A 27,822-nucleotide genomic window follows, 5' to 3' on the forward strand; every position below is an offset into this window, starting at 1 on the left:
TATATCACATTATTCTATATTATTCAATATTACATTATTACATTATCATACTATACTACACTATATTACATTACATCTAAACTGAATCTGCCAAGCACTCAACACTGCACACAACTGCACTCATCTCGTGACTGTCAGCTGACAGTCCTGACACACACACACACACACATGCTTGGCCCTGATAGGCCAAGGAAACAAAACACCATCACTCTGGGTAAACAATCTTCATATTGCATTCTGCTTTTGCGCAACACAGGCACAGCAAATGAGATAAGAACTGTGTTTTCTTTCTCTGATGTTCAGAGAATGTGAAACCCAGAAATATTTTTGGGAAGAATTGTGCCTTGCTTTTCTCTGTGAAGAGAAATGTGGCGACACAAAAAGGCTGGGATCAACTCGTTTTGGTGGGTGCTGAGCTAAGAGCTGAGGAAACCCCAGAGTTGTTTCTCCCAGGGATGGTGGCTGTGGGACAGGCAGGGTTATGGGATGGAGAGTGGAATGGAGAGTTTGTCTTCAAAACTGGGATGTGCAATTCCAGTGGAGGAACATGTGCGTGTATAGCGGTGTTGGCTGGCGCGAAGCCCAGGAAAGGGTAAGATCCACCCCAGCCCCGTTGTCCCAGCACTGCTCTTGTGTTTCTCTGCAGGTTAGCAAACGGGCTGGAGGGAGTGCGGATCGAGAGCAAGGGCCGCCTGTCCACGCTGACCTTCTTCAACGTCTCGGAGAAGGATTACGGCAACTACACGTGCGTGGCCACGAACCAGCTGGGCAACACCAATGCCAGCATCATCCTCTACGGTAGGTGCTGGTTTTCTGCAGAAAGGTGAGGTGACAAGGAGGAATAAGAGGAGGAGAGTGAAGAGGAGGCATTTGGAGAGAAGGAGGATGAAGAAGAGGAAGAGGAGGAGGAGGATGAAGAGGAAGAGGAGGATGAAGAGGAATTTGAAGAGCATGATGAGGAGGATGAAGAGAAGGAGGCTGGCAGATGGCCAGTGGCAGAGTGATGGAGCAGAGCTGGCTGTATTTGGTGTTCCTGGAGCGTCGAGGTGCCAAACAGCACAAACCCCGAGTAGTGAGGTCCTGCCAGGGGATGCTCAGAGGATGAGATCTGTATCAGCCCAGCACTGGATGCACAGCACACTTGGCCACAGTCGGCTCAGCCCTGGTGTTGCTGGAGCACAGGGGTGAGGAGGGAGCCTGGGACAGGTGAGAACATGCTCTGGGTGCATGGTGTGGGGTTTCCCTTGTTTATTGCAGCAGTGATCGTGTTGTACTGGCAATAGCAGGATGGGTGACATCAGCCTGGGTGATTCAGGTGGCCAGGGCAGGAAGGTGTTTGAGGAATGGTGTCATCAAGAACAGCTGTCACTGAGGAAGGTGGCGTGTACCTGTGGCGTGTCCCTTTGGCATTCTGACAAACTGAGAGAGCTGTCACGATCCAAGGGTGGACAGCAGGAGCCTGCCTTTCCCCAGCAGGAGGGAGAGGATGGAAGTCAGGTAGCAGGCTTAAGGAGATGTTGAGAGGGAGAAGAGTTTCCACACCAGTTTGGAGTTTGGATGGGTGGACACTGTGGTGGGGGCCTGTGTGGTGCTTGGTGTTTTGGGGTGGTGAGAGGGGCACATCTTGGCTTTGGTTGTGGGGCTGGCTGGCCCATTCAGGTGTTTTCTGCTCTGCTCTGTTCTGTTGAGTTCTGTAGGGTTGTGTTTGGGTAGGGGCTGGTCCAGGCCTTTCTATTCTAATCAGTTCTCCTCTACCCTGGCCTGATGTCTTCTCTTTGGGTGCAAACTCTGGCTTCTGTTCCGTCTCCACTACTCCTCTTCTCTCTTCTCTCTTCTCTCTTCTCTCTTCTCTCTTCTCTTCTCTTCTCTTCTCTTCTCTTCTCTTCTCTTCTCTTCTCTTCTCTTCTCTTCTCTTCTCTTCTCTTCTCTTCTCTTCTCTTCTCTTCTCTTCTCTTCTCTTCTCTTCTCTTCCTTTTCTCTTTTACCTTTTTGGTGAAGAAATTTTCCTAATATCCACTATAGTGCAGTATACTATAATAGACTATATATAATACGATGCAAATACAATGTAGTACATATTATTAATAATAATAATATCTCAATAATAAACATATATAGATATGAAAGCAACTGTTATTCATATATTTAATAATAGTGTCATGTTGACATATTATATATAAGCATATTATTCTTCATTATATATTATGTATTATACTCACAGTATATAAATTATAGAATCTCTAGTGTACATTATTAGCTTTTGCATAATACAATATATAACTTACAATGTATATGAGGTATTCTGTATATATTTATGTTTTAGGGGTATAGAAGTTACAGTGGCAATTCTGAATTGATGGTTGGATTTGATGGTCTTAAAGGTTTCTTCCAACCTTGATGATTCTATGACTGTATATAGTAAATATTGTATTTATGATATTTAATACATAAATAAGTACATTAAGTTTCCAATCCAGTTTTCGCAATATCCTTTTGTTTTTCTGTTTCCCTGTCCTGCTGGCACTCTTACACTTGCTCTTTCTCTGATGTGAGACAAAATAACATCACCTAAGTCTCTTTTTCTCATGGCTTGAAATCATACTAAAGAAAAAGTTGCAGTGGAGGTAACTCCTTGTACTCAGAAGGGGACAGGATTAGGAATTTTTGGTTTTGTTCCAAGCTATTATGTGGTTATCTTTTATTTGACACCATCTGTTTTCAGGCATTTTTCCTTCTCTCAGCAGATAGTGTTGCTCTTTACACACTCCTCCTGTGACAGCACAGCAATCCTCTCACAACGGTTATTAATTGATGCCAACATGCAGAGAAAACAAAATTTCACCTTGTTTTAATAAATTAATCCCACAAACACGTCCAGCAGGCTGAAGTGAAGTACATTAGAGGTGATTGCATAGATGGCAAAACAGGGATATTAAAAATCATCCATAAAAAGTGCGATGTAGGAGCCCAGTCCTGTGGCTCTCCCTGCCTTGTAGCAACTCCTGTTAGTAATGGTCTGTTCAATGGAATGCTAATATTCCTCTAATCCTTGTTTTATAAAAGGAAGATTAGGAAAATATTTACTAGTGAGACAGCAAGGAAAAGCATTAGGAAGGAAAAGTTAAAACTTAAAATGTTCCATTTGTTTTCATGTGGGTATTTAGCTGCACCAACACTGAAGCCTAAATTTGTCTTTGAAAGGATATTGGCACATCCTTTGGATATTGCTGTGTGAACACTCAGGTTACCTAAAGCTATTTTAATTTCATAACTTTTAATGGAGAAAAAGGCAAACATTCATATTCTATTCCCCCCCCCTTCTTTCAAGAGTGTGTTGAGTGAAGCACACTGGAGCAGTGAGGAGCAAGCAGGCCATGGAGTGAGCTCAAAAAGGAATTTAAGCAGGTGGGATTCCATCCCTCCTCAAGGATTGCGCTTTTTTCGTTTCGTGAACATGTTGTGAAATTCAACAGCTTGTCTGTCAAAACTGCAGCTTCTTGGAAACACAGGGGAGAGTGGAAAAGATGGGCTCTGTGGAGAGCTTCTATTTGGGTATGTGCGTGGTGTTTCTTGGACAGTGTCTACCAGCCTTTGCCAAAGGGGAGAGGAGCACAAGTGGTTGGAAATCTGCTATTTCTTTTATTTAAAGATTTCATGTCTGGGTTCATTTTTTGATGAGCACATTGCATTTTGTACTTGCTATTTATATATGGAGATAGGGTGGGAAAAAGATCACCCAAACCTGGATCTTTACATCTCTTTAAAGTGCAGTGTGTCCCTCAGTCACCAAAGGAAATTCCCCCAAGCCCCCACTCCAAACTGGGAGCTCTGAGACCTTTTATTGCCCCTTTACATTGAAGAGCTATTGGAATAAAGAGAGATGTAGTTGTTTTATAAAAGATGCCGTCTGCATTTTTCCAATGTTCAGGGTCTCATTTCTAGTATGTAATCTTTTTGATTGATGATTGGGTGAGTTAACTGAAAATAAGTTAAAATACCAAGTGTTAGATGTGATTTAAACCAATTATTCTATGGAGAGATAAAATCTTTTCATGCTTTATTGTGCACTCTCTTAAGAATCAGCAGCTTCAGACTAAATACATAAAAGCAAGGGAAAGCAATTATGTCTTTAAGAATAAGAGCCCTGATTCAATATTTAAAGACTGCTTGACTTAAAACACTTAAAACACAAGTCATAGAATCACAGAATGCTTTGGGCTGGAAGGGACCTTAAAGCTCATCCAGTTTCACCCCCTGCCATGGCAGGGACACCTTCCACTGTCCCAGGGTATTCCAAGCCCCATCCAGCCTGGCCTTGGACACTTCCCGGGATCCAGGGGCAGCCACAGCTTCTCTGGGCACCTGTGCCAGAGCATCACTCCAAATATTTGAATTTTGCAAAAAGAGAATCAATGCAAAACATATGCAAAAAAAAAAAAAAGTAAGAAATAGCATATTTGCCATGTTTTCCTATTGCTGTGGAGTGTCTGTGATTGCAGTGATTTTCTGTGTTTATTTGTGCACACAAACCAGTAATCTGACAAAACTAAGAGATATTAGGAGTGGAAATTAGTAAGGAGAGGAGAAGGAGGCAGTGCTGTATTCAGGCAGTATAAATATCTGAAGCAGGTCTTTTGTACAGGAGAGAAAGTAATTACCCCACATCTACTGTTGTGCATTACAGGAACATCGAAGGGCAGGTGAATCTGTCCAACTGCTCTTTTGTGTCTGCCACCAGCAATGCTTTTTCGGGTCAAGGGAGCAGCTCACACCTCATTTCATCATTCTTCAAGTTGCCACCCGCCATTATTAATAGCCCACAAAAAGGCTGAAATATGTAAACTCTGTAGTTGCTGCGAAAGAGTCTGGGAATTGCAATCCCCAGGTTTATTTTGCTTCAGGAATGTGCTGGTGGACAGCTCAGGGATTGGTGGTGACACACTGCTGTGCCATGGTGCCACAGCCAGCCCAACTGGAAGCAGTGGAGGGGACAGAACACTGTTGGGTGGGGAGTTACAAAGGCCTCAATTCTCTCTGGTCAACAATAAAATGATTTTTTCCTGTTAATTGAGTGGATTATGCTGTGTGGATGTTCTGGGTGGGATCAGGTTAGTTGTCCATCATGTGGCTGGTGCTAGGACTGGCTGTGCTCGTGCCTTATGACTCTGGGCTGAACCGTCCATCCCCTCAGCATCTTCTGCTCCAAACTCTCCTCAGGAAATGGCAACTCTTCTCTGGAGCCAGGCTGGGAGAGCTGGGAGCGTTCACATGGAGGAGAGATGGCTCTGGGGAGATTTTAGGGTCCTTTCCAGTGCCTAAATGAGCTCCAGGAGAGCTGGAAAGGGCTAACTCTTGGGGTTAATTTGGATTATTTGGTCAACTAATAAGGATTTGGGGTTACCTGGGACAGACTCACCTTCTGTAGAGGACTTTATGGGTACTTTAGATCATCAGGCTACTTTGGCTCAATCAACTAACATTTGGTGTTACTGTAGATTATTGAGGATAATTGAGGTCAAACTTGTTCTGGGCAGAGCACTTTGAGGTTACTTGAGGTCAACCAGTTAATATTTGGGGTTACTAGAGGTCATTGGGGTTACTAGAGGTCAAATTTGTTCTGTGCTGAGAACTTTAAGGTTACTGTAGGTCATTGGGGGGTTACTTGAGGTCATTGGGGGTTACTTGAGGTCAACCAGTTAATATTTGAAGTTACTATAGGTCGTTGGGGTTACTAGAGTTCATTGGGGTTATTAGAGGTCAAATGTGTTCTGTGCAGAGCACTTTGAGGTTACTTGAGGTCATTATTTGAGGTCAACCAGTTAATATTTGGGGTTACTAGAGGCCATTGGGGGGTTACTTGAGGTCAACGAGGTAATTTGGTTTACTAGAGGTCAAACTTGTTCTGCGCTGAGAACTTTAAGGTTACTTGGGGTCATTGTGGGGTTACTTGAGGTCATCCAGTTACGGTTTGGGGTTACTAGAGGTCAAACTCACTCTCTACAGAGCACTTTGGGGTTACTTTAGGTCATTGGGGTTACTTGAGGTCAGCCAATTAGCATGGCATTATTTGAGGTCATGTTCCATCTCTGGGGACCATGCTGGGCTTTGCTGAGTTCAGCCATTTTTCTTGTTCCAGTATTTGAGGTCACCAACTCCAGCAGTGACAGCAGAGCTTCGACCTGACCTGACTTTGTGTCCCTGTCACGACTCCTTCTGTTCCATTTCACACCAAGGAACCCCCGTGTGCTGTTGCTGTGTCATGCCTGGCCCCCATGGTGCCAGTGTTGTGTCAGTCCCACCCTCACCCTGGTGACTTTGAGTTCCCTTGGCACCATGAGTTGCTCATGCCAGGCTCCCTGGCCCTTCCCTCTGTCCCCTGGCCTCAGCTGTGCCTCCAGATTCCATCCCACCCATGTCCTGTGAGCACCTGCCCCTCTTGGCCTGTTTGCACATAAGATCCTTGTGCATTCAGTTTTTTTGGGAGAAGATGTAGATTCTGAGGATCTGGAGCAGAGTGGAGCTCTCCAGCTCCATCTCTTCTGGCTGGTACCCCTGGATCTCTGTGTCCCTCTGTCCATACTGACCTTTACCTTGTGCAGCTGCAGATCTGCTGAGATATTTCAAAGACGCCAACACAGCTTAAAACCTTTAAACCAGGCTTTATTAGACAATCATTAACATGGCACATCACCCAGGGTTAAGCTTTAAACATCATCCACACACAGGTAAATAATTAGTCTTTAATGAACTTGGCCTAAATTAGCTGTAAATTAGAATCTCAAATAGGAGCAGTTTCATGGGGAGGGGCAGAGGTTGTGCCATGGCACTGTGGTTTGGGCAGGTTGGGAGGTGAGGGGGAAAACTCCCTTCATGTCTTGGTGAATTAAGCCAGAGCTGAAGTGGGATATCTTCTTTTTCCTCAGTATTTATCAGTGTTCCCTTCTTCTCCATCTTCCTGTGAAGGGATGAGGGACAGCTCCCTCCTCTTCAATGAGTTGTTTTGTTTTGTAGGGTTTTTTTACAGCACATACCCTGTTATCGCTGTTTGCCTTCACCTATTATCTTTGCCTCTTATGCATGTTTTTTTTTTCTTTTTTCACACTTTTATTTCCATTTGGTCCCTGTATTTCACAGTTGTCTTCCTGTGTTTGGTACTTACTCTGTGTTTTCTCTTAACTATTTCATGAAATGCCAATTGCCAACTTTGCTATTAGATGCTGTAAATAATCTATATATTATACTATAATGCTATAAAATGCTATATATTATACTATAGTCCTATAGTATAATATATAGCATAAATATTATATATAATAATATATAATCTATATATTATACTATAGTCCTATAAAATGCTTACCTACAGTCACTGCTCACATTACCATAGAGTTCCAGGGTCTGTGTTTGTGGCAAGCCTTAGATCTTGCTCAGCTTGTGTCTCCTTTTTGTGTGCAAGAAGCCGCCACTTTTTGCTCCTTGCTCTGTGCTGGGTGTCTGTTCAGTCACAGGGGTGAACATCCCTGTTGGCGCCTTCTTAGAATCAAAATTTGAGTTGGAAGGGACCTTTGAAAGGTCATTTAGTCCAACCCCCCCTTCAATGAGCAGGAATGAGCCTTGAAGGACCATGCAGTTACCTGAGGGAAAATATCAGGAAAAATCATCCTGGGGACTTTGCCAAGACTTACTCCAGTAAGTCTTGGACAGGCTTCCCCAAACTTCCTTCAGTTATTGCTGTCCTCAGACATGAAGAATAGGTCCCCCATTAGCAGACCATGAGAAGCAGAGAGGAACTGTTGTCTTTTCCTGAGCCCTCTAGGGCCTCTAGCACCCTGAGCTTGGCCACGTTCCCTTCCTGTTTCTCCTGAGTCCTGAAAATGAAAAGCAGCAAGAGACACATTCTAAATTCTTCATCTCCATGCACCTGTTTCTCACCTGGAGAAGGGTGAATGTTGCAAAAAATTGGGAGAAGTGAAGTGGAAGGCATGAGAATTCTGTCCTGCACAGAAAGAAGGCAGGGAAAGAAAGTAAAAGCTATTTTTTGGTGCATGTGAAGGCACTGCTTAGCTCTGTAAGCATTTGTGCTATTCCCATGGCTCACACTGGAGTTGAGAGAGCCTCCAAGACAGGCTAAGAAAATCCATTCACCACAGACCCACTGATCCCTTGTGACCTTTGTATTCAAGATCTTAGGCGCGAAACAAAATCCCAACCTTGCCATCTGTACTCAAATCAAGGTCTTAAAAAATCTAAGGTTGCCTCAAGGAGAAGGAAGGAAATAGCCAGGAAAGGAAGAAAATAGCCAGAAAAGTGGAAACAAAATAAATCAAGAGGAAGAAAATTAAAAGCAAGCAATAATAAATAACTGCAATAATAAATAACCTGAGTAGGGGCAGCCAGATTCCAGATGCATTCACACCTCAATGCCCAGGCACTGGCGTTTGAGCAAACAGAGCCAAAATATTTGCTGGGATGGCAGGGCTAGGAGCCTCAGCTGAGTCCTCTGCCTGCCCTGGTGGGAGTTGTCCCTTTCCCATAGAGAGTGACAGTTCAGAGAACACAGGAGTCACAGGCAGCCTGTGATGAAATGTGCCATCTGCCCTGATTTTGTGATTGTATCTAATTACTACTTTATTTTGTCTCTGTATCTTTATTCTTGTCTCTTCTGTAGAGTATCTTTGCAATCTTTACAAGGCCAAGCTGTCTGATACCAGAATACATTCTTCCACAGTAAAGAATAAATTGAAGAGAAAATGTTTGTTTTCTTTTTTTTTTTCCTAGTAATGACCCAGCATTTTTAGTTTTATTTCCTCCCTGTATTAGGTGACTTATCTATTTGGGAGCTCTCCAACTCAACCACAATGCAATTGCTTTAGGATAGATTATGAAATTTCTAAAAGTGTCATTAAATCAAAGCCAATAACCAGTGCAGAACTGTGAACTAGAAAATAGTGATAAGAATTAGTCACACATTAAAATCCACATCTATAGATACTAGAGAAAGGCACCAATTTAGCAGTGTTTGGGCAGGTGTAAATACATAAAGGTTTAAGGCTAACAAGTGTTTAGTATTAAATCTGCAGAAATGTTCACTATTTTTATGATTTTGGATGATGTGCTGAGCTGCTGCCATTGGTTTGAGGGGTGAAAACCAAAGAAGAAGGAGCAGTGACAGGTCTGAGAAAACCAAGCTAAGAATCCCTTTCTGTTCTACCTGCAAAGGGCCTACCTGCCCCTAACAAATATGGGCTTCCACTTGTCATATCACAAGGTCTGTTCAGCGAGGAAATGTCTGATTATGGCATAGTTTTACCCCTCCTGGATGATCATGTGCTCTTATAATCAATTTTGTTTGAGCATGGGCATGACACAGCTTCTTGCTCATCACTCAATCTTCCCATCATTTCCTTCACCTTCTGGCAGTGCTTGGATTTAACATCTCAGACTCTCCTTTGCCTCTTCCTGAATTAAGATAAATGCTCACAAAAAATCAGTAGATAAAAAGACAAGGAATAACACCATCCTGAGGAAATTATTGTAACTGGGTATGATTTCATAGAATCACAGAATGATTTGGGTTGGAAGGGGCTACAGGAGAGCTGGGGAAGCACTTTTGATAAGGGCATGGACAAGGGGGAATGGATTTAAACTGAAAGAGAATGAGTTTAGATTAGATACTGGGGAAAAAATTCTTCACTTTGAGAGTGGTGAGGCCCTGGCACAGGTTGCCCGGAGAAGCTGGGGCTGCTCCATCTCTGGAAGTGTCCAAAGCCAGGTTGGACAGGGCTTGAAGCAACCTGAGATAATGGAATCGTTCCTGGCCCATGGCAGGGGGTGGGACAAGATGGTTTTTAAGATCCCTTCTGACCCAAACCATTCTGAGATTCTAAGATGAACCCATTCCAGGTGACTGCAGGCCTGAGAGCATATTTACAAGTGCATAAGAATCCCATTAACTTCACACTTCATCCATGCTGAGTTCTGATGCTAAGACAGCTGAGCACTTATTTCTCTATTTCTTCCCTTTCAGAACACCAGTACTGGAACTCAGACCTGCGACTTCCCCAAATGCCTCTCCATGGCCATGGGGAGTGCAAACAGACCCGTGGCTCTGTGACAGAGTGTGTGGTGGCTGCCTCTGCTTCCCTCACTCTGCCCAGCTGTCTAATCCCATCCTGACTGGCCCCCTGTGTGCCCTGCAGCCCAAATAAAAGCCCTAAAAAAAACAAACAAAACAACCTACAAATCTCCACTCCAGCGGTGTAATCAGATGACCAGCCTCCTCCCTGCCTGACCTGCCTGCCAAGAATCCCCCAGCGACCCCAAAATTCTCCTGCATACCTGAGAATCCACATCTGGACAAAGCCAACGATCCTTTGTCACCAGTCATGAGTTGTGCCACTCCAGAGCACCAAGGCCTCTGGTCCTGGTGGCTCTCACATGATTGTCTGCATCAGGACTCCCCAAGGAGAGCAACTTCAAGCATGGTGGGGCTGGACTGACACCTGCCCAGAGCATCCTCCTCCTCCTCATCGTACAAAGACTGTGCCTGCCTTAAATGTTCCTCAAGCTCTTTGCAAACCTCCTCACCTCCTCCTCAGCACGGACAATGCTCCCCAAATGATGGACAAATCGACCGCCCCTCCAAGGGGGAACACAACACTGTGGTCAGCTTAGGGGTGGGAACTGCAGGGACGATGGGAAGGTGGGTTACCCTGCATCCCCTAAATGCAACTCAGGTGCTTTAATTAAGCTAGGACCTTCCAATTTACTAGACAGATGGGCTTTGATCCCATGATACTATAGTTAACAGCTAACCCTAACCAACAGGCCTCTTTATAAGGCTCCGGTACATAACTAATGCACATCAATGAGCTTGCAACTCACTATGAACTTCACTACAGAGCTGATAAGAAGAGGAATTGAACCTCTGTAAAAGGACTACAGCCTAACGCTTATACACTCAGCGCTGTCACATCATCCCAGTGCTGTCCCTAACGCTCTCCTTTCTCCTTCTGCTCTCTCCTCCACACAGGGCCCGGAGCAGTGCACGATGGCGGCAACGCAGCGTCCCGGGTGGCTGCCGGCCTCTGCCTCTGGGCCACCCTCCTCGCTCGCCTCCTTCTCGACTTTTGATAAGGGAGCGGAGGGTCCCGGGAGGCCTCGCCGCACCTCTCCCCGCCACGGGCTCGGCCGCCGCGCCGCCCGGGGACTCCTCTCCACCGGACGGGCGATGGATGCACCGGAGGACGGGCGGCGGTGCCGAGCGTCCGAGGATGGCCCCGTCTCCCACGTGCCAGGCTCGTCCTCGCCGCCGGTTACGCTGTACAGACCCCACCACGTGCCACCAGACTGTCACCTGCCACCGTCGCCCCGGGGATGTGGCCCGGCACGGACGGTGCCCCCCGTGGCTGCCTCATCTCCAACACCGGGGGCACGGAGCCGTCGGGGCGGGTGCCGCCCTGAGCCTTCACCGGGATGTCCGTCTCGTCGTCTCACTAAGCCGCCTATGCCCAAAAAGACCCCAAGGTTGAAGCCTCCTGGCTCTGCCTTCAGCCCTCTCGGTCCTGAATGTCAGTTCTCGTCGCCAAAGCTCCTCCCTAAGCACCCCGATGTCGCCAGCCCCCCATCACCTGCCTCTGCTCCTGACAGGATGCTCTCTGGCCCTTTGGATGAGGGTCACCCAACACAACCAGTTGTCCTTCAAGGGTCACACACTTCCCACTACTCTTTATTCCAGATGACATCGTACCCCTGTGCTTCCCACTAAAACCCCCTCACCTTCCTGAGGACATGAGGCTGCTCTCCCAGGAATGTGAGCCCTGGGGACTGCCACCAGCCCTCCTAGAGACTAGAGCCTTCTTGCTGCATCGGACAGCCAGGCCCTCACTCCTTGCTCCAGATCCCTGCCCACTCTGCTGCTGCCCCCCTGATGGCAGGGGCTGCCCCATGGCTCTCACCTTGATGCTCTGCCAGCACTTTTTAGGGAGGTTTCTCTGGGCTTGTTTTCCAAGCACTTTCCAACCTGCACATCAAAAGCACAGCATCACCAGCGTGGGGCAGAGGCTCTGAACAACAGATCGAAACACCAGCTGACAAGGCCCTTTTGCTACAGCTCTGACGTTCATGACCGTCTGTATCTCTGCCCCTTGTGGGGCCCTGAGCTGCAATGTCCTCACTCTGCCTTGTCTCATGCCCATCACATGTCCCTGCCTGAGGAAAGTCTGATGTGTCTGACCCTGTGGAGGAGGTCTGGGCTCTGTCAATTTGCTGTGCTGGCACAGCAGGGACAAGGATGGCTCCAATGCTCCCTGCTGGAACCTGCCTGTGACACCAAAATAGACACACCCAGACTCTGCCCTCTCTGCTTATTCTAGCCACCCTGGGAGCTGCCACTCGTGGTGGCGGTGGCCATGTCATCTCCCCACATATGGAATTGTGCTCCTGATAGCCTCGTGCACCATGGACCCCCTTGCCTGGTACATTGTGGCAGCCCTGAGCCTTCTTGTCACTCCATGGCCACCCAGGAATTCTTTGGTGCCACAGTGTGGGGATGGATGCTCCCATCCTGCTCCTGAAAAGTCACGCCTGGCACTGCACCCTATTGCTCTGACGGGAGACTCGACCACAGCAAGGCACTGAGCAAGCACACAGAGTGTCCCCTGTCCTGACCCAGCACCTCCCCGTGCCTTGTCCCGTCCTTCTCCCTCCATAATTGAGATGACTTAAAACAACAGCCACGCACATGCTGTCTTCCCCCTGCAAACTCTGCTGCTGCCCAAACCTGCTTTCTGTGGCTGCAAGGAAGCTGGGGTGCCAGCCCTTGGCACACAAAATGGATAAACCACCCTGAGCCAGAGGCCATGATGGGCCACCACAGTGTCCTCTATGCAGCTGTGCCCGTCCTCATCCCTCTTCTCAATGGGCTGCCCAGGACCTGCTACAAAATCTCAGTGGATGCTCCTGCCCACCCATCCTGGATGTTCAACATGTACCATGGCTGATTGACAAAAAACAGGGCAGGGGCTGCCCCAGTGCTGGCCTGAGGCTCTGGCTTACCTGCTGGAGGGGGATCTGGTGTTGACTGGGTGAGTCCGCGTCCTGCGGTCCCTGCAGTGCTGCTCTGCTTCTCTGCTGGCATCCAAGGAAGGTGGCACTGTCAGAGATCTGGGTCCTGTCGCACAGCCCCGGGCATGTTTGTCATGTGGGGATGGCACTGTCTTCAGCCAGCATGGCAGCACGCACATCCTTCCCCACATGCCCGCTCCAAAATACCGTGGGTGCAGGAGACACCTTGCCCTGATGCCTTTACTGGTCCACACTGCCCCACAACCACGCCCCGCTGCCACCCCGTGCCCTTTCCTTGGTCAGCCCCAAATTCCTCTGTCCCCACAGCAGAAATGCTGCAGAGTCACAGGGCAAGAGGCCACAGCGAATCGGAGAGCGGCGGCGACGAGATGCCACAACGCACACTGAGGCTGGCGGGCCTGGTGCCAGGGCTGCCCCCATCCCATCCTTGTCCCTGGCTCGGGTGGGCTCCCCTGTACCCTGCCGGGACGGCATTCGACTTTTCTCGTGCCATGTAACGTGCCATTGTGAGGAACGTGTTGGCTGTCTAAGGCCAGCCCCGCCGCGGCTCTGCCAGGTGCCAGACCCATTTGTGACCACTGCTCCCCATGTTTGGATGCCCAGGGGGTGGCTGGGTGCCCAGGGCGAGGGCATTGTGGCTCTTGGGTCTCTCCTGCTGACGGCCGCGATGGCCGGTCTTGAGTTTCTGTCGATCATTGTATTCCAAGGGTGGCTATACTACCTGAGATTTGTGCATGTTACATTGTAGTTGTAACCTTTTCTAATTCGGCAAGAATAAGAGATGGTTGTGATTGTGCAGTGTATCAATAAAGTTTGACGAACTTTGTACCTTCGGGGCTTTGCTTCACGGGTCCCGTGCACCCCAGGGAAGGGATGCAGTGCTGGGCACCTGCTGAGCTGAGCTGGGAGGGCTCCTGAGTGCCTGGGACCTCTGCGACTCCTGGGGTCCCACCCAGCACTTGGCTGGACCCTCTTTTGATCATCCCCTGTGACAGTGATGCTTGAAGCCCCACAGCTGGGGGCCTGCTGCTGTTTGGGCCACCCTGCACCCCATCCATGCATCTCCCCTGGGAATCCACCACTGAGTCTCGGCTCCTGCCCACCTCTGTCTGCTGATGAGTGATGAGCACACACCTGTTGATGGAGGCCCTGCAGGGTAAGGACTGTCTGAGTTCTCATCGCTCACCCACATTCCATGGAAGCAGCATGACTGGGGGCCTCTCTTCCGTGACCGAGACATCCCCAGCATTTCCTCCATCATCTTGCAACAACGCTCACTCTGACAACTAAACCTGCCCCCATGAAGGGATGCCTCTGCAGACAATGCACTCCCAAGGTTTGCTCCTGTTGTGATCTGTCAGTGTGTGTGACACAGACTAAACATCTTTGTCAAAGGACAAAAACTTTGAGGACCAGGAGCAGAAGACTCGTGACCCTCAGCATCTCCCTGACAGGGCTGTATTCTCAGCAGGCTGTGCCCATCACTCCCAGGGGATGCCTCACCTTTCCACACCATCAACCAGGAGAAAACATTCAACAAGCTCTTCTAGCATGAGACCTGCTGCCAGGAGACTGGGGGTAGTGGAACTGTGGCAGACCCATCAGAGTCTTGCTCGCTTTGAGACCTCCCTTCGTCTTCCCCAACATGGGAATGAAAAGTCCAGCCCCAAGAATTTTTCCCTGAACACCACAGCAAGCAGAAACCTCCATCCCAGCACTGCTATGAGCTGCTGTGACCTTGCACATCAGGAACACCTCTGCTGTCCCCCTTGAGTGACCCCAGCAGAGAGGTAAGTGCTTCCCAAAACTCAACAACCTCCTGAGGGAAGGGATCTGGGAGGGATGTGTCACCTTGCCCGCTTTCCTCAATGTCACCTGCAGTGAATCAAGCGTTGGTGACTTCCATAGGAGACTCTCTGCTTTGAGCCTCTTCTAAAAACTCCACCCCATCAGGGGGCCAGGACTGATTTGATGTAACTACAGGTGTCACAAATCAATGCTCACCCCTTGCATGTGTCATCTGGGGATCCCACCACAATCTGAGCTTCACTAATGCTTCCCATCTTCCCATACCAGTTCTGCCTGGTGCCCATTGCTGGTCCTGCCTTCACTGGAGTGAATACCTGCAGATGCCCACACGCTCCTGCTCATGGCACATCCTGATGCCTCGTCTGCATTGTCCCCAGCACAGAGCACGGGGAGGCGATGCAGCCCCTCTCTGCCCATGTGATATCCTCCATCTCCCTTTCCTGGCTTGAGAGGGATGTTTCTCCATCGCCCTCAGCAATGCCCAACCTGTGCCTCAGGACATGGACCTCAGCTGCTACATCCAGGGGGAGGGAGGGCATATTTCAGACCATGACCTCCATCCCTTCCCAGCACCAAGAGACACCCTTACCTATGTCAATAAATTATTACATAAATGCATCCATCGAGCCGCCTCTCTCTCTTTAACTTCCTCTTTGTCTGCTACTTTGGCACTCCTTGATCTCTCACCTAGGACATCAAAAAAGTTACAATTACAGAGAGGAGGTGAGGGAGAGAGCCCTGTTACCTCCATACCTATCCCTGGATCCCTCCTCATTACCCTCAAGCATCTGAGCATTGCCTCTCCTACCAGGTTTGCTCTACTGTGGCTGGCTAGTCCAACCTGGGAGTTGCAGGAGTTTCATAAAGACCCAAGACCATCATCTCTGCCATCCTGACCCTGCTACCTGTGCCCAGCTGTCCTCTCCTCACACCCTCAGTACCCTGTCCCTTCCTTGGGATATGCCACAAAACCTGAGCATGGTTCTTCCCTTACCCACTATCACCTGGACATTGCATGTCACACCTCAAAGCAACACCTTCCCATCCTTCTTCTCCATGCTCATCTCTTGGGTTACATCACAGGGTCAAGAAACAAAAAAAGCTCACACAGAACTGTCACACCATCAACAGCAACCAGCTTCTGATCCTGCAAATGTGTCAGGTGACCTGAAGAAACCAGCACCCTGGAGGCTACAGTTGAGGATGAGGACCAAACTCACTAAGCAACCTTCCAGCATCACCAAAAACCAAGACACTGACCAAGACAAGGCTCCATGGACAGCAAAATGCACCTACACCCAAACAATCCTGCTGTACTTTGCCTGTATGGAACACTGAATGAGGGACCTTGTTCCCTGCACCCATCTCACATCACTGTCCCTCCTTCCCATGCAGGATTCACTTCAGCTGCTCCACAAGCATCCCCAGCAATGCTTTGCAGCTGGGCTAGAGAGCCACACCTGAGCTTAGGGGCACTGAGTGGGGTCCTGAGCTGGGAAATTTGGCACAGCTGTACCCCGCACTGTCTCCATCTACTCACCCAAGCCTTACCTGGGACAGCATTCCTGCTGGGATCATCAGTGAGGTCCAGGGGCCATCTTTCCAATGCTCTCCTGCCCCATTGTGATGACTTGGTGCTCCCATCTGCCCTCCCCCTCCAGCATCCCTCCCCACATCCCTCCCCATTCCTGGTGGCGCAAGGGGAGAACGCGGAGTGGCCCTGGCCCCCGCGGCAATGAGCACCACAAGCAGACGGAGCGGCCACATGGAACAATCGTTTTAATGGATAGGCAGAGAGAGCCCCCTCGCCGCCTGCCTGCCCGCGCCCGGGCCCCCCGCGTGCCCCCCGCCGCCGGCCGCAGGGAAGGAAAGGAAATTGAAGGAGGAAAACCAATTGCAGGAGAAACCCCCGCTGAAATGGACGGCGAGGCAACAGGTCCTGCGCCTCGGCAGGGGCCGGTTGCTTCGTCTTCTTTTTCTCATTTCTTTTGTGTTGTTTTTGTTTTTTTTATATATATATATATATATACATATACACACACACGCACGCGCACACACACACATATACATACACATATATATATATATATATATATAAAAATATATAAAACTGAGCTATATAGATCTCCCTCTGTCCCTCAGCTCGCTTTATTCCACCGCGAAAAGGCCAGGGCCACGCGGCAAAAAGCGACAGAGAGGGGCCCTGGTCCCCTGTGACCCTTTGTCCCCGGTGACCCGAGGGTGGAAAGGCGAGGGGGTTCAGGGATGTGTGACTGAGACGCTCGTCTCGTTGAGAACTGATACACACCTAACTCCATATACAGCATGCAGTAATGGCAGCGGAAGGACCCTGCTGGGAACTGTGGCTAGAACTCTAACAAAAAAGAAAATTATATATATATATATGTATATTTATATATACTGTATATATATATCCCATAAAAAGATTCAGTATCTCCCTCCACCTCAACGCGCGGCGAGTGTCGTCTGTGTCCTCAGCAGGAACTGTCCAGACGACCGCTTTTGGGCCGGTTTCGGGGGTGTTTCAGCACAGGACTTCTCCTCATCCTCCTCGCCGGGCTCACAAACCTCCTTGGCTGATTGCCTCCTCGGCAAACAAACTTCTCTCCGCTTGCTCCCCTTCTCCTGGATTGTTTTTTTTCCTCTTTTTTTTTTTTCTTTTTTTTTCCCCCTCTTTTTTTTGCATTTCTGTTTTTTAGGAACTAAGAGTTCTAGGCTCGTATCAGAAAATACAATTAATAAAATTAACCATGACTCAGAATCCCTTATCATTCACGATGTCCGCGGATGGTACGATGAAAGCGTGGCTCGACGCCGGTCTCCTTCCTCCCTTTCCTTTTGTGGTGGTGTGGTAACTGTTGAAGATCTATATATGTATACATATATATATGTACACATGGAGATATATATATATATATATGTATATATATTCCTAAACACAAATGGCAGCACAGTCCATGAGAAGACGGGGAAATCTTGGCAAAGGAGAAAACCCGTGTGTCTGGATGGAGGGTCCCACGGGAGGGAGCAGGCGGGTGGCGGCAGTGAAGAGGACAGGGCAGGGGACAAGTGCCACACTCCAATGGCCCCATCCATCCTCCACGCTGGCCCATGGCAGAGAACAACGAAAACAGGGGGAAAAAGTGGTAGGGGACGAAAAAAAAAAATAGGGTGAAAAAAAAAGACTCAGTCGCATTGCATCTTCAGCAGGAAGCCTTGGATTATTAATTTTTTCCCTTTTCTCTCCATTCCAAATTCCTGTTGTGGGTTGTTTTTTTTTTTTTTTTTTTGCATGTTTTTCCTCTCTCCCCCTCCCCCAGGTGGCCTGGCCGGATACTCTCTCAATTCTTATGATTATTTTCGGAAACGGTGAACACTTCTTCTTCTTCTTCTTCTTCTTCTTCTTCTTTTCTCCCTCTCCTTTCTGCTTGCGCTCGCTGGCCGTGGTCGTCGCTGCCGCTACTCCGCGGGCCGGCTCTCGGGTCAAAACTGGCGGGCGAGGTGGGCGAGCGGGAGGAGCAGCAGCCACGCGCAGCCGCTTCGCCGCCACGCGCCGTTGTTCCCGTCGTGCACTGCTCCAGGGCCTGTGGAAAGGGACAGGAACGCCCGTGCGGTTGGTCATGAAGTCAACAAACAGCAGAAACCATGAAATAAAGATTGAAACAATAAAAAAATCACACTATTTGGGGCCCCCGGTTGTGTTGCACATGGTGGGGTTGCTCTGAGAGGTCTCTGGGTGTCCCCTTCCATCTGTGCTGTCTCAGGAACATGGGAACGGCCATCCCTGTCCCCACAAATGCTGATTTTTGGGACAAGATCCTCTCTGGTCCCTTTTCAGCCTGAAGTCTCCATTTCAGGCTCACTTCCTGTGCATCACCACTGTCCAACCTCCCTCAGCCCCCTTCACCCTCCTCCAAACTGGTCCCAGTTTTCCAGCCACACTTGTAGGGGAGATGACAGTTACTGCCCAGCACATTCCGCCCACCCCAGGGTGACCACCCTGTTGCCCTCCAGTGTCCCTTGGGAGGGACAGTAACCACCTGCCCACCCTGCAGAGATCCTGCCAGCAGCGCTGTACTGAGGACTGGGTGTTTTGCACCTCTGCAGAGTCTCTGTGGGGCTCAGTATGGGCCCAGACCACCTCAAGGAGATGGGATGAGGAGGGTCAAGAAGAGCCAAGCCCACCCATCTATGGGGACTACAAGTGAGGAGTTCAAAGCTCACTGTGGGAAAGGATGTGGAGGGTGTCTTATCCAATGGCTTTCACCACAACACATATTTTTTCACCAAATACTTGGCCCAGGAGAAGACTAAGGTGGAAAAAGACCTCAGGAAGGCATCCATGATTGTGTCCTGTGGAACCAGGGCTGACCACAAGGTCTGATTCACAACTGCTTTTGAAACCCCAGGACATGTCCCCTCACTTCAAAACCTGACTGGCGCACTGAGCATCAGTAGCCATCTGGCTTCCCACCAGGAACACTCTCCAGCACATTCAGACATCTCACACCTCACAGATCCAGGTCTCACACACTGCCTCTACAGACATCTACAAGTCATCCCAAGGACTGACCACTCCATTCATCACAAATGAAGCCACCCCAAAATCAAGATGACACCAAGCCAGTTGGCCAGACAGTAAGATTGCACAGCAGAGAGCTGGCTGTCCTGGCCAGGAATAACACCAGGAGGGAGACCAAATGCCTGTCCACCCCTATTTCATCCCATAAAAAAGGCACTAGAAGCATCCCAGAGGAGGAAGGACCTGCCACAAGGCCACTACACAGTAGCACTGGGAAAGCAGCCCAAGGACATCCTTGCTGTGCCCTGGCAATGGAGACGGAGTGGGACACCATGGGATGGGGACAGGCATGCAGAGGGCACAGACCACCACCAGACAGGCACAGCAGGCTGGCAGGGAGGGGGCAGGATGGCAGGGTGGCTAAGGAAGCCCTGATTCATCCCTACACCATGAAAGCAGTGGGGCTGAGGGGCAGGAGATCCAGCTGGTGGGTGCTGCAGCTCCCACTGAGATGAGCTGTGGTGGGAGCCAGAGGGGCCCAAGGGGAACAGCAGGGGAAGCACTGGCATTGTAGGGAACCCCCAGATTACTGACCTTTCCAGGGTGTCAGAGCGGTAGTTGTCTCTTCTAAAAATTAAAGAACAAGGGAAAGTTAAGGCAAAAGGGCAATGGAAAGCGCAGGCTCGAGACACCTCCCTCAGCCTGCCCTCAACCTGGGGTGGGAAAACCAGTGGATGGAGTAAAAATGGGATCTGATTGCCCAAATCACACCCCACTGCTGTGGGGCCATGGTCCCCCCATCTCTGAGATGAGATGAATATGGGACCTCAGAGCTGGCAAAGCCTGTACTGCACCCTGTGCAAAAGGCAAAGCACAGGGGCTGGGATGTGGGGATGCAGGGGGTTCAGCTCTCGCCTGTGAGTTCAGGGCCCATCCCTCTTGCTAATCCTGCAACATCCCAAAAAGATTTATGGCCTGACAACTGCCTCTGGGAGCAACATAGACTGTGTGATGGGTGAGAAGCAGAGGGTTGGTTTTTTTCCCCAACTCCACAGAATGATGTGGTTTCCCTGAGCACTCTATCACATCCCAGACAGCACCAAATGAGCCGCTGAATGAGACGGCAGGTCTGGAATAACGAGTGCTACATGTTAAATAAAGCACTAGTTGACCTCCATGAAAAATTAGATTTAAAAAAGGATTAAAAGATGAACGCTACATTAGCCTCTCTCACAACCCCAAAAAGGCTCATGATACGCTACCTGCACAGATGAAACCTCCATTTGTGGGGGAAAAACTCCAAAACACTCAGCTTCAGGGGAAAAAGGCCATTTACAAAATTGTCCCCCAAAACCTCACAGAAGAGACATTTCTCATGCACAGGTAGTGCAGTCACCGCATCCACTTCCCTCTTATCTTGCATTAAATAAATAAATATGTTGATAAATAAAGACACATTAGTCCCCAGACTGAAGACGCTGGTTGCTTAGGGATGGGTGAGTTTGGCCCTATGATGCTTAGGGCCATCACAACCCTGGTAATTAGGGAGGGATTGTTCCTGGGGGTGCTGGGGAGCCCTGTACCAGGAGATGGGGAACCCCACACGTCACAGTTTCCTCGGGGAACTCTCACCCCCTCCAAGGGAACTCAATTATCAAAGACTGAACAGATCATTCAATCAATGGAGCCTTTATGGAAATTATGGGTGGTCAAAGGACTCTGATTTCGCTCCCTGATGGCATTCACAGTCAGACCTCAAAGCTAAGGAGAGACCATAAAATAAGCTTAGACTTTTGTGGGATGCTTCCCAGCCTCCCACCTGACACTGCCATCACAGCATGAGTCCCACAGATGGGTTAGAACCCAAGGAACCATGAGTTCTTCAGCAGGGAGATGCCATCTTTACTTTTAGACTGTTCATCCAGCCTGGATCTGCAGATGCCCAACTGAAGGCTCCCACTAATCAAGATTTTAACCTCACAAACACATTGGAAAGCTGCGATATCACAGCTAAGAACATGAGCCTCAGGCTATGCTGAGGACTTGGCACGGCCACCCTATGCCAGCAAAACAGGTGGAGCCAGGCCTGGGTGGCTTTGCAGTGCCAGAGGTGTTGGCACCCCTAAAACATGGGGTTATTGGACTACCAGGAAAGCTGATGGGGCACAGAACTGAAATAGCTCCTAAGCAACGGCAATGATGGCTTAGCACAGGTGAACCTTCATCACATACAGCTTGGACTTTACTGGAGGGACAAATGGGTCTGAGCATGCAATATGGGATGAACTCCTCTGTCACGGGTCAGGGGAACCTGGCACAGCTGCCAGTACCAGTGGCAGGGGAGGATAAGCCTATCCTGTGATGCCATCCTGACTTCACAGTTGTGTGGCCCCTGGAAAAGCCTGATATCTCCTACCATCCTTAAACTGCACCCTTGGAATCCATCCAGCCCCTTCCCAGGACATGGACAGCACTTCCCAGGGTCTCCAGATGCCTCTCACTGCCCTGGCACATCCCAGAACCCAGAACATACTGTGGGACTGCTCCCTATCCTAACATACTTTGTATGGCCAGGATACAGACTGCCCTGAGGGACCTGGGGATGAGGAAGGCTCATCTGTCCCTCTGCTCTGCTCCCTCTGATTGTATAATAACAAGAGACAAGGAGATGACCAGGCACAACAACCAGGTGGCAAGGAGGAGGACAATGTTGCGGAGAGGTTGGAGGTACCCAGTCCTCACTTGTCCTTCATGGTTCAGCTGCAAGAACCACACACCCCACACCCCAGCAGGGAAATATCTCCAAGCAGTGCCCAGGGATGAGATCTGTCATCCATTCCTGACTCCTGGAGGGCACAGCCCCTGCTCTGGTTTCGCTGCCACCTGAAGAGGTTTGACAAATATGTCAATCAATCACAGCCCTTCCCATCCATGGGCAGTGCCAGCATTGCTCTGATCCCAGCTCCAGCATGCAGGGAAAACAGTCCTGGGACAAGGGTAGAAACTTTCTCCTCCTTCCTGCCCTCCACACCTTCCCATCTCCCTTGGCACCTCCAATAAGGCTATATCTGCTTGGCAGGAGCAGAAAACATGGCCTGGAAGGTGGTGGAGCAGGGAGCCTGTTTGTTCTCACATAGGAATGGGGCAGCAATGACTGAGCAGCATCTCTTCTCCCACCCATCCACACAGGGGGATGCCTTCACACTGAGGCTCTCTCAGGTACTCATCAGAGCAAGAAGATGGAAACCTGCAGCCAGCTCCTAACTTTGCCTTCATGGCATGTCCCAAACACAGTGACAAACATCTCTGAATGGTGGGGGACACTGGACCTGGATCAGGAGGCAGCTCTGCAGGTTCTCCCCTTCCCAGGGACTCACCACAACTTCCAGCCCACGTGCCAAAGGCAGAAAGGACCAGCAGCAAATACACATCTCCCCCCAAAAGACATGGGATACCCTTCCCATGTCTCTGCCATCAGTGGTGTCACTGTGAAGCCATTCCCCCTTCCAGGCTGATTCCCTCAGCCGCACTCACCGTAGAGGATCATGCTGGCGTTGGTGTTCCCTAGCTGGTTGGAGGCTACGCAGGTGTAGTTGCCATAGTCCTGCTCAGAGACGTTGAAGAAGGTCAGTCTGGAGAAGAAGGCTTTGTTCTCCACTTTCAGCCCTTTCTGTCCTTCAGCCAGTCTGGGAGAAAAGAGGAATGGGAGGTCACAGAGGTGACACAGGAAGGGAAGTGCTCACTGTATTCCATGCCCAGTTATCCTCTCGTTGTGAGTAGGGACATGGAGCTTGGGAGAAGAGGGAGAGGGGAAGGTATTGGGAAAGATAAGGGAGATGGCTGCTGCTCTGCTGGGTCTCCAGCAGCTAGCCCATGCTGACCTGCGGCATCCTCACTGCTGCAGGGTCATGGGATGGTGCTGGCACTTGCCAAATGCTGTGCAGAGAGAGGGATGCTCTCGTGCCTGGGAAAGGCTCATTCCCACCCTACAGAAGAGCCTGGTTTCCCTCCCATGCCCTCACTCCTCTCTTTTCTGCAGAATGCCTTCTGTGACCTTCCTCTTTCATCTCTGCGTGTTCCCAGTGAGTGCTGCAATAGGCACCCACCACAGCAGGTAGGCTTCTCAGCCAGCACAAATGCTGAAGCATTAACCAAGTGCTTGGGCTTCCCTGAACTGGTGTCCCCATCCTGCTCAGCTCCTGCAGCTCTTGCTTGCTAATTCCTCAGGGGAAGTGCTGGATTCCCATTATGAGCCACGCTGGGTGCTGATCAGGCGGGCTGAGCCCGCTCCTGCCGCTGCTCCGCAGGCCCTCGTGATCTGACCTAATTCTGAGCAGAGCCTTTCATCTGCCACACAAACATCCGCAGCTTTGTACACGCTGCCGCTCCTTTCCTCACCAACCGGGTGAGGCAGGCAGAGCCAGACTTCCCTCTAGCTTCTGGAGCTTTTTTTTTGGCCAAATCATCCCTTCTTATCAGTGACCGGTGTGCCCTTGTCCTGTGGTTGGCCACACCATGGCCCCTCTGGGCTAATCAACACAAAAATTTGTTAAAACCGCTTTGCTTGGGGTCAGAGAGAGGCAATTTCTCCAGAGTGGGACCTACCCTAGACTGTGCTGCACCACTCCTCATTCCCCAGCCATGTACCTGTGCTTTGGCAGGACACAGAAGTTGCAGGTTGATCTAAAAGGTCCTTTTTCACCCCAAAGCAAGGCAGGCTGTCTCTGAGGCATAGCAAACCCTGTTTCTTGACTGACATCACATTCCTTTTGTTTTTCCAAGAGCTGCCTTCTGGCCAAAGCATTTAAAGAGATGACAGAGATTTCATCCACTCTTAAGTGCCTGGATTTGTGCTGCCAATATCCATTTTGGACATTATGCTTCACCCAGGCAGGGATTTACCACAACACCTTCACACGGAGGCACGGGCAGCAGCAATCCTCCCCCAGTAGGGGCTGAAAGAGGTTCCTGGGAAAATTCCCCTCCACAAATTTGATTAGTTAAATAAAAACTCTTACCGCTTGTCATCTTTGTACCACTGGAATTCAGCAGAGGGGACAGCAGAGGCCTCACACAGCAGGATGCCCTTCTGCCCCACCGGCACCCCAGTGCTCTTCGCATCCGAGATGTACGGAGGGTCTGTGAGGAGAGGGGAAACGTGGGGTGAACATCCAGCAGCCTTTGGGAGTCCTATCTGTCTTGGTTTACAAGACAGGTGTCTCTTAGGGAAGGCAGAAAAAGCCTTCCTTGGAATGGAGAATGTGAACCCCTCCCTCCCTCTGAATTATTAGAATTGTGAAATCAAGAGGCTCTCAGGCAAAGATATGGGAATAGCAATAACAGTTGTTTACTACTATGTATAACAAAGCAAATGAACAACAGCTACAGCACTATCCCTGCCCCTTGCTCCTCAAGATTTCCTTTCTCTCCCTGCACGTGAGCAGGAGCCAAAATAATCTCCAAGCCCATTCTCAGCTCCTGCCATTCTGGTGCTGCTCTACAGAGGTTTTCAGGTTCATGGGGGTTTTCTTCCAAAAACAACAGACCCCCAACTCATGGTTGTTACACGTTCAGCTAATGGAGTGACCAGAGAGGGGTTTAGGAGGGTCTTTGTGTATGTCTAAACATGAAATGCGCTGCTTTCTTCCTCTCTCTCATTTTTTCCAACAGAAAAAAAAAATCTATTTACTGCTCACTTCTCTCCTCTCCTCAGAGGTTATCAGCACAGCATCTCTCCATGGGCAGAAAACCCAGGTTGATGGAGACAGCTGAGGAGGAGGTGGTGGGAAAAAACGGAGCTTGAAAAGAAGGGGAAAATAGGGCAAAACACCACCTGCTCAGAAAAACTGCTGCTGCCTGTCTCACTCTGGGGCCTTTGTGTGCCTCACTCCCTTGTGGGGCAGCAGGGTGACCCTCTGCAGCCCCACCCCTGTCCCCTGAGGGTCACAAGGACTCACAGTTGACGGTGACTTTGACTCGCTGGACGACGGGTGCTGAGACATCGTTGGAGGCGCTGCACTCGTACTCTCCCGACTGCTCCCGCGTGATTCCCGTGATCTCCAGGTACTCATCCTCGCTGATGAAGCCCACGGCTGCGGAGGCAGAGACAGAGGGCCCTGAGTGATGGGGAGGCACAACAAACCTGTGCCCATTGCCCTGTGCCCACTGGCTGCTCACCATCTGTGAGCGTGTCACTCTGCACTAGGACACCCAGCCTGCAGGTCCCAGCCCGGAATGCCTTGTGCCTGTGCCCCTCCATTCCAATAACATCATTGCCAGAAAGGTTTCTGCAAACACTGGGCTGCTCCAGCATCACCTGATGGAGATAATGTCCTTGATGTGCTCAGGGTGGGCAAAGTGGGCAAACCTGCAAAATGACCTGAGCTCACCTCTGCACATCCCCTCTGCTGGGAGATTCCTCCAGGCTAACTCAGCTCACATAAACACCCTTCTCTAATTTTTCATCTTCAATTAATTCACAGCAAGTCTATTCCCATTAGTGGTGGTGCCAACACCTCCCTTTAGCTGAACCACCTCATCCCTGTGCCACCCCAGGCTCATTTCTTGTCTTCCTCTCCCCCATCCAGGCTGCCGTGCAGCTTCTTGTTTCACTCAAAGCCAGAAAGATGCAATAAGTGGCATTTTCTTCACTCTGGCATCTTTCAGCTCCCATTCCTTGCAGGAGCTCTCTTTACTTTGACACACTCCTGGAAAAACATCCAGTGCTTGGCTGGCCGGGAGCAAGTTGGGGCACGAGATTCCCCAGGTTCCTCCCCAAACAAGCAACAAAAATTACTTTTTGCAGTCCCAAAACAGGGACAACTTCTCCCTTTCCTGTTGTTTACATCTCCCCACTGGATCTGCTGCAGCCAGGATGCTGTAATTACTGCACGGAACATCTCCAAGCCCTGTGTCACACTTAATATTCCTATAAATTTTAAACGGTAGTCCTTGGTACATATGTGTGGCAATTGGTGTCATATTTTAATTAGGCTTGCCCTACACCATCTGAAATTAATAATAGCTCGAATTACCAGTGTAATTTATAAATTAACATTGCTGCAGCATTAGGAAATAAATTAGCTCTGGACAGCTGTTTCTGGGAGCGAGTGCCAATGGCAGAGAGGCCAAGCACAGGTCCCTGGTCCCCAGGGGGATGCCGTGAGCTCGGCCAGCCCTGGCTTCCCACCCGGACACTGCTGTCTGTGCTGGCGTGACCTGATGGGCCACAGCTCGCCGTGCTTGGCCGGTCAACCGTGTGCATCCTGCTCCTAACAAATGCATGCGACATCCACACGTGGGAGGCTCCCAGCAGGGCACACACCGCTGCATCCCACCGGCTGATGCTTTTATGGCATCTCTTCCCACACGGCAGGGGTGGTGTGGTCAGACTGCACCACCCACCATGGAAGGACCTGAGCAGCACTGATGGTGTTCCTGTAATGCCCTGGAACAGCTCAACACTGAGCACCCCAGGCATCTGCCAGGATCCTGCTGCAATCCCAGGTGCCACTATTGTCAACTCAAACTAGTGCAAATATGCTCAGCCGTGATGAAATCCCACCTTGGCTCTCTCTCCCCACACCAGCACTCACAGCTGCCACCTCCACACAGCATCCCTGGAACCCTGCATGTCCATTGCTCCCTGAACTGAGGACACCATGCATGCACACATACATCCCACCTTTCAGGCTGACCTAACTGGGAAGGCAGCCCTGTGAGCTTTGCAAAGGAGTGAAGTGAGTTTTCCTGTTGATGAATTGCTGACATGCACCAGTGTCCTCAGCCCTGTGCTGAAATTCCCACCCGAGTGGCTGGTGGTGCAAACCGCTGAGCTCATCAGTACTTAGTGCAACTGAAGGGTGAGATATGAAGGCGTTACCCCAAAATCAATATCCTTTAGAGACACAAAAATTACAGCTTTACATCCAGCGGCCCTGCAGCACTGCAAAAAAAAAGGAGAGAGGGGGAAAAAAAATTCCTTTTTGTGGCTGACCTAGAATCAGCTTCTCTGTAGCACAGCGCTGCCTGCTGATAAAGTAAGGACACAGCCGGTGGCCTTCAGATGCTCCGTGCACAAATCTGACTCTGGGTTGTGCAAAGGCTCAGATAACACTGCTTCCCAACTCACCAAAGGCCCTTTCCAAAGTTCCATACTCGGCTCACACACGGCAAGAATTAGCTCTTGCCATAGTCAAGCCATAATTTGTGTGCCTGGTTTGATCAGAGAGCAAAGCAGCTCAAGTGCATTTTGTTCCCCAGCAAAAGACTTCATTAAAGTAACTGCGAGGGTCAGATTTCCACTTGCAAAAGCACAGGAAATTGGGGGATGAAGGTTTCCCCTGTGCCTGCGTTGCATTGAAGTCTGAGATATGTGCACAGTA

General features: G+C 49.7%; 2 protein-coding genes across 17 annotated transcripts in view; one reads left to right on the forward strand and one right to left on the reverse strand.

Moving 5' to 3' along the window:
- OPCML (opioid binding protein/cell adhesion molecule like) overlaps positions 1–18,047 on the forward strand; it is a 313,690-nt gene extending 295,643 nt beyond the window's left edge. For 6 of the 8 annotated variants that reach the window (XM_074527875.1, XM_074527874.1, XM_074527868.1 and 3 more), the window contains 3 exons: positions 647–798; positions 11,033–14,876; positions 15,163–18,047. In XM_074527875.1, the coding sequence (XP_074383976.1) occupies positions 647–798; positions 11,033–11,133 (253 nt within the window). In that variant the 3' untranslated portion in view covers positions 11,134–14,876; positions 15,163–18,047. The remainder of the gene's footprint in view (positions 1–646; positions 799–11,032; positions 14,877–15,162) is intronic. The other 2 variants (XM_074527869.1, XM_074527870.1) reach the window with 2 other exon arrangements.
- LOC102061060 (protein CEPU-1) overlaps positions 16,987–27,822 on the reverse strand; it is a 399,822-nt gene continuing 388,986 nt past the window's right edge. For 8 of the 9 annotated variants that reach the window (XM_074527878.1, XM_074527883.1, XM_074527879.1 and 5 more), the window contains 5 exons: positions 25,396–25,530; positions 24,457–24,577; positions 22,973–23,124; positions 20,033–20,065; positions 16,987–18,500 (listed from right to left, as the gene is read on the reverse strand). In XM_074527878.1, coding sequence (XP_074383979.1) covers positions 18,400–18,500; positions 20,033–20,065; positions 22,973–23,124; positions 24,457–24,577; positions 25,396–25,530 — 542 coding nt within the window. In that variant the 3' untranslated portion in view covers positions 16,987–18,399. The remainder of the gene's footprint in view (positions 18,501–20,032; positions 20,066–22,972; positions 23,125–24,456; positions 24,578–25,395; positions 25,531–27,822) is intronic. The other variant, XM_074527880.1, reaches the window with a different exon arrangement.

The sequence above is a fragment of the Zonotrichia albicollis genome, chromosome 27 (genome assembly GCF_047830755.1).
Source record: "Zonotrichia albicollis isolate bZonAlb1 chromosome 27, bZonAlb1.hap1, whole genome shotgun sequence".
NCBI classification, from domain to species: domain Eukaryota; kingdom Metazoa; phylum Chordata; class Aves; order Passeriformes; family Passerellidae; genus Zonotrichia; species Zonotrichia albicollis.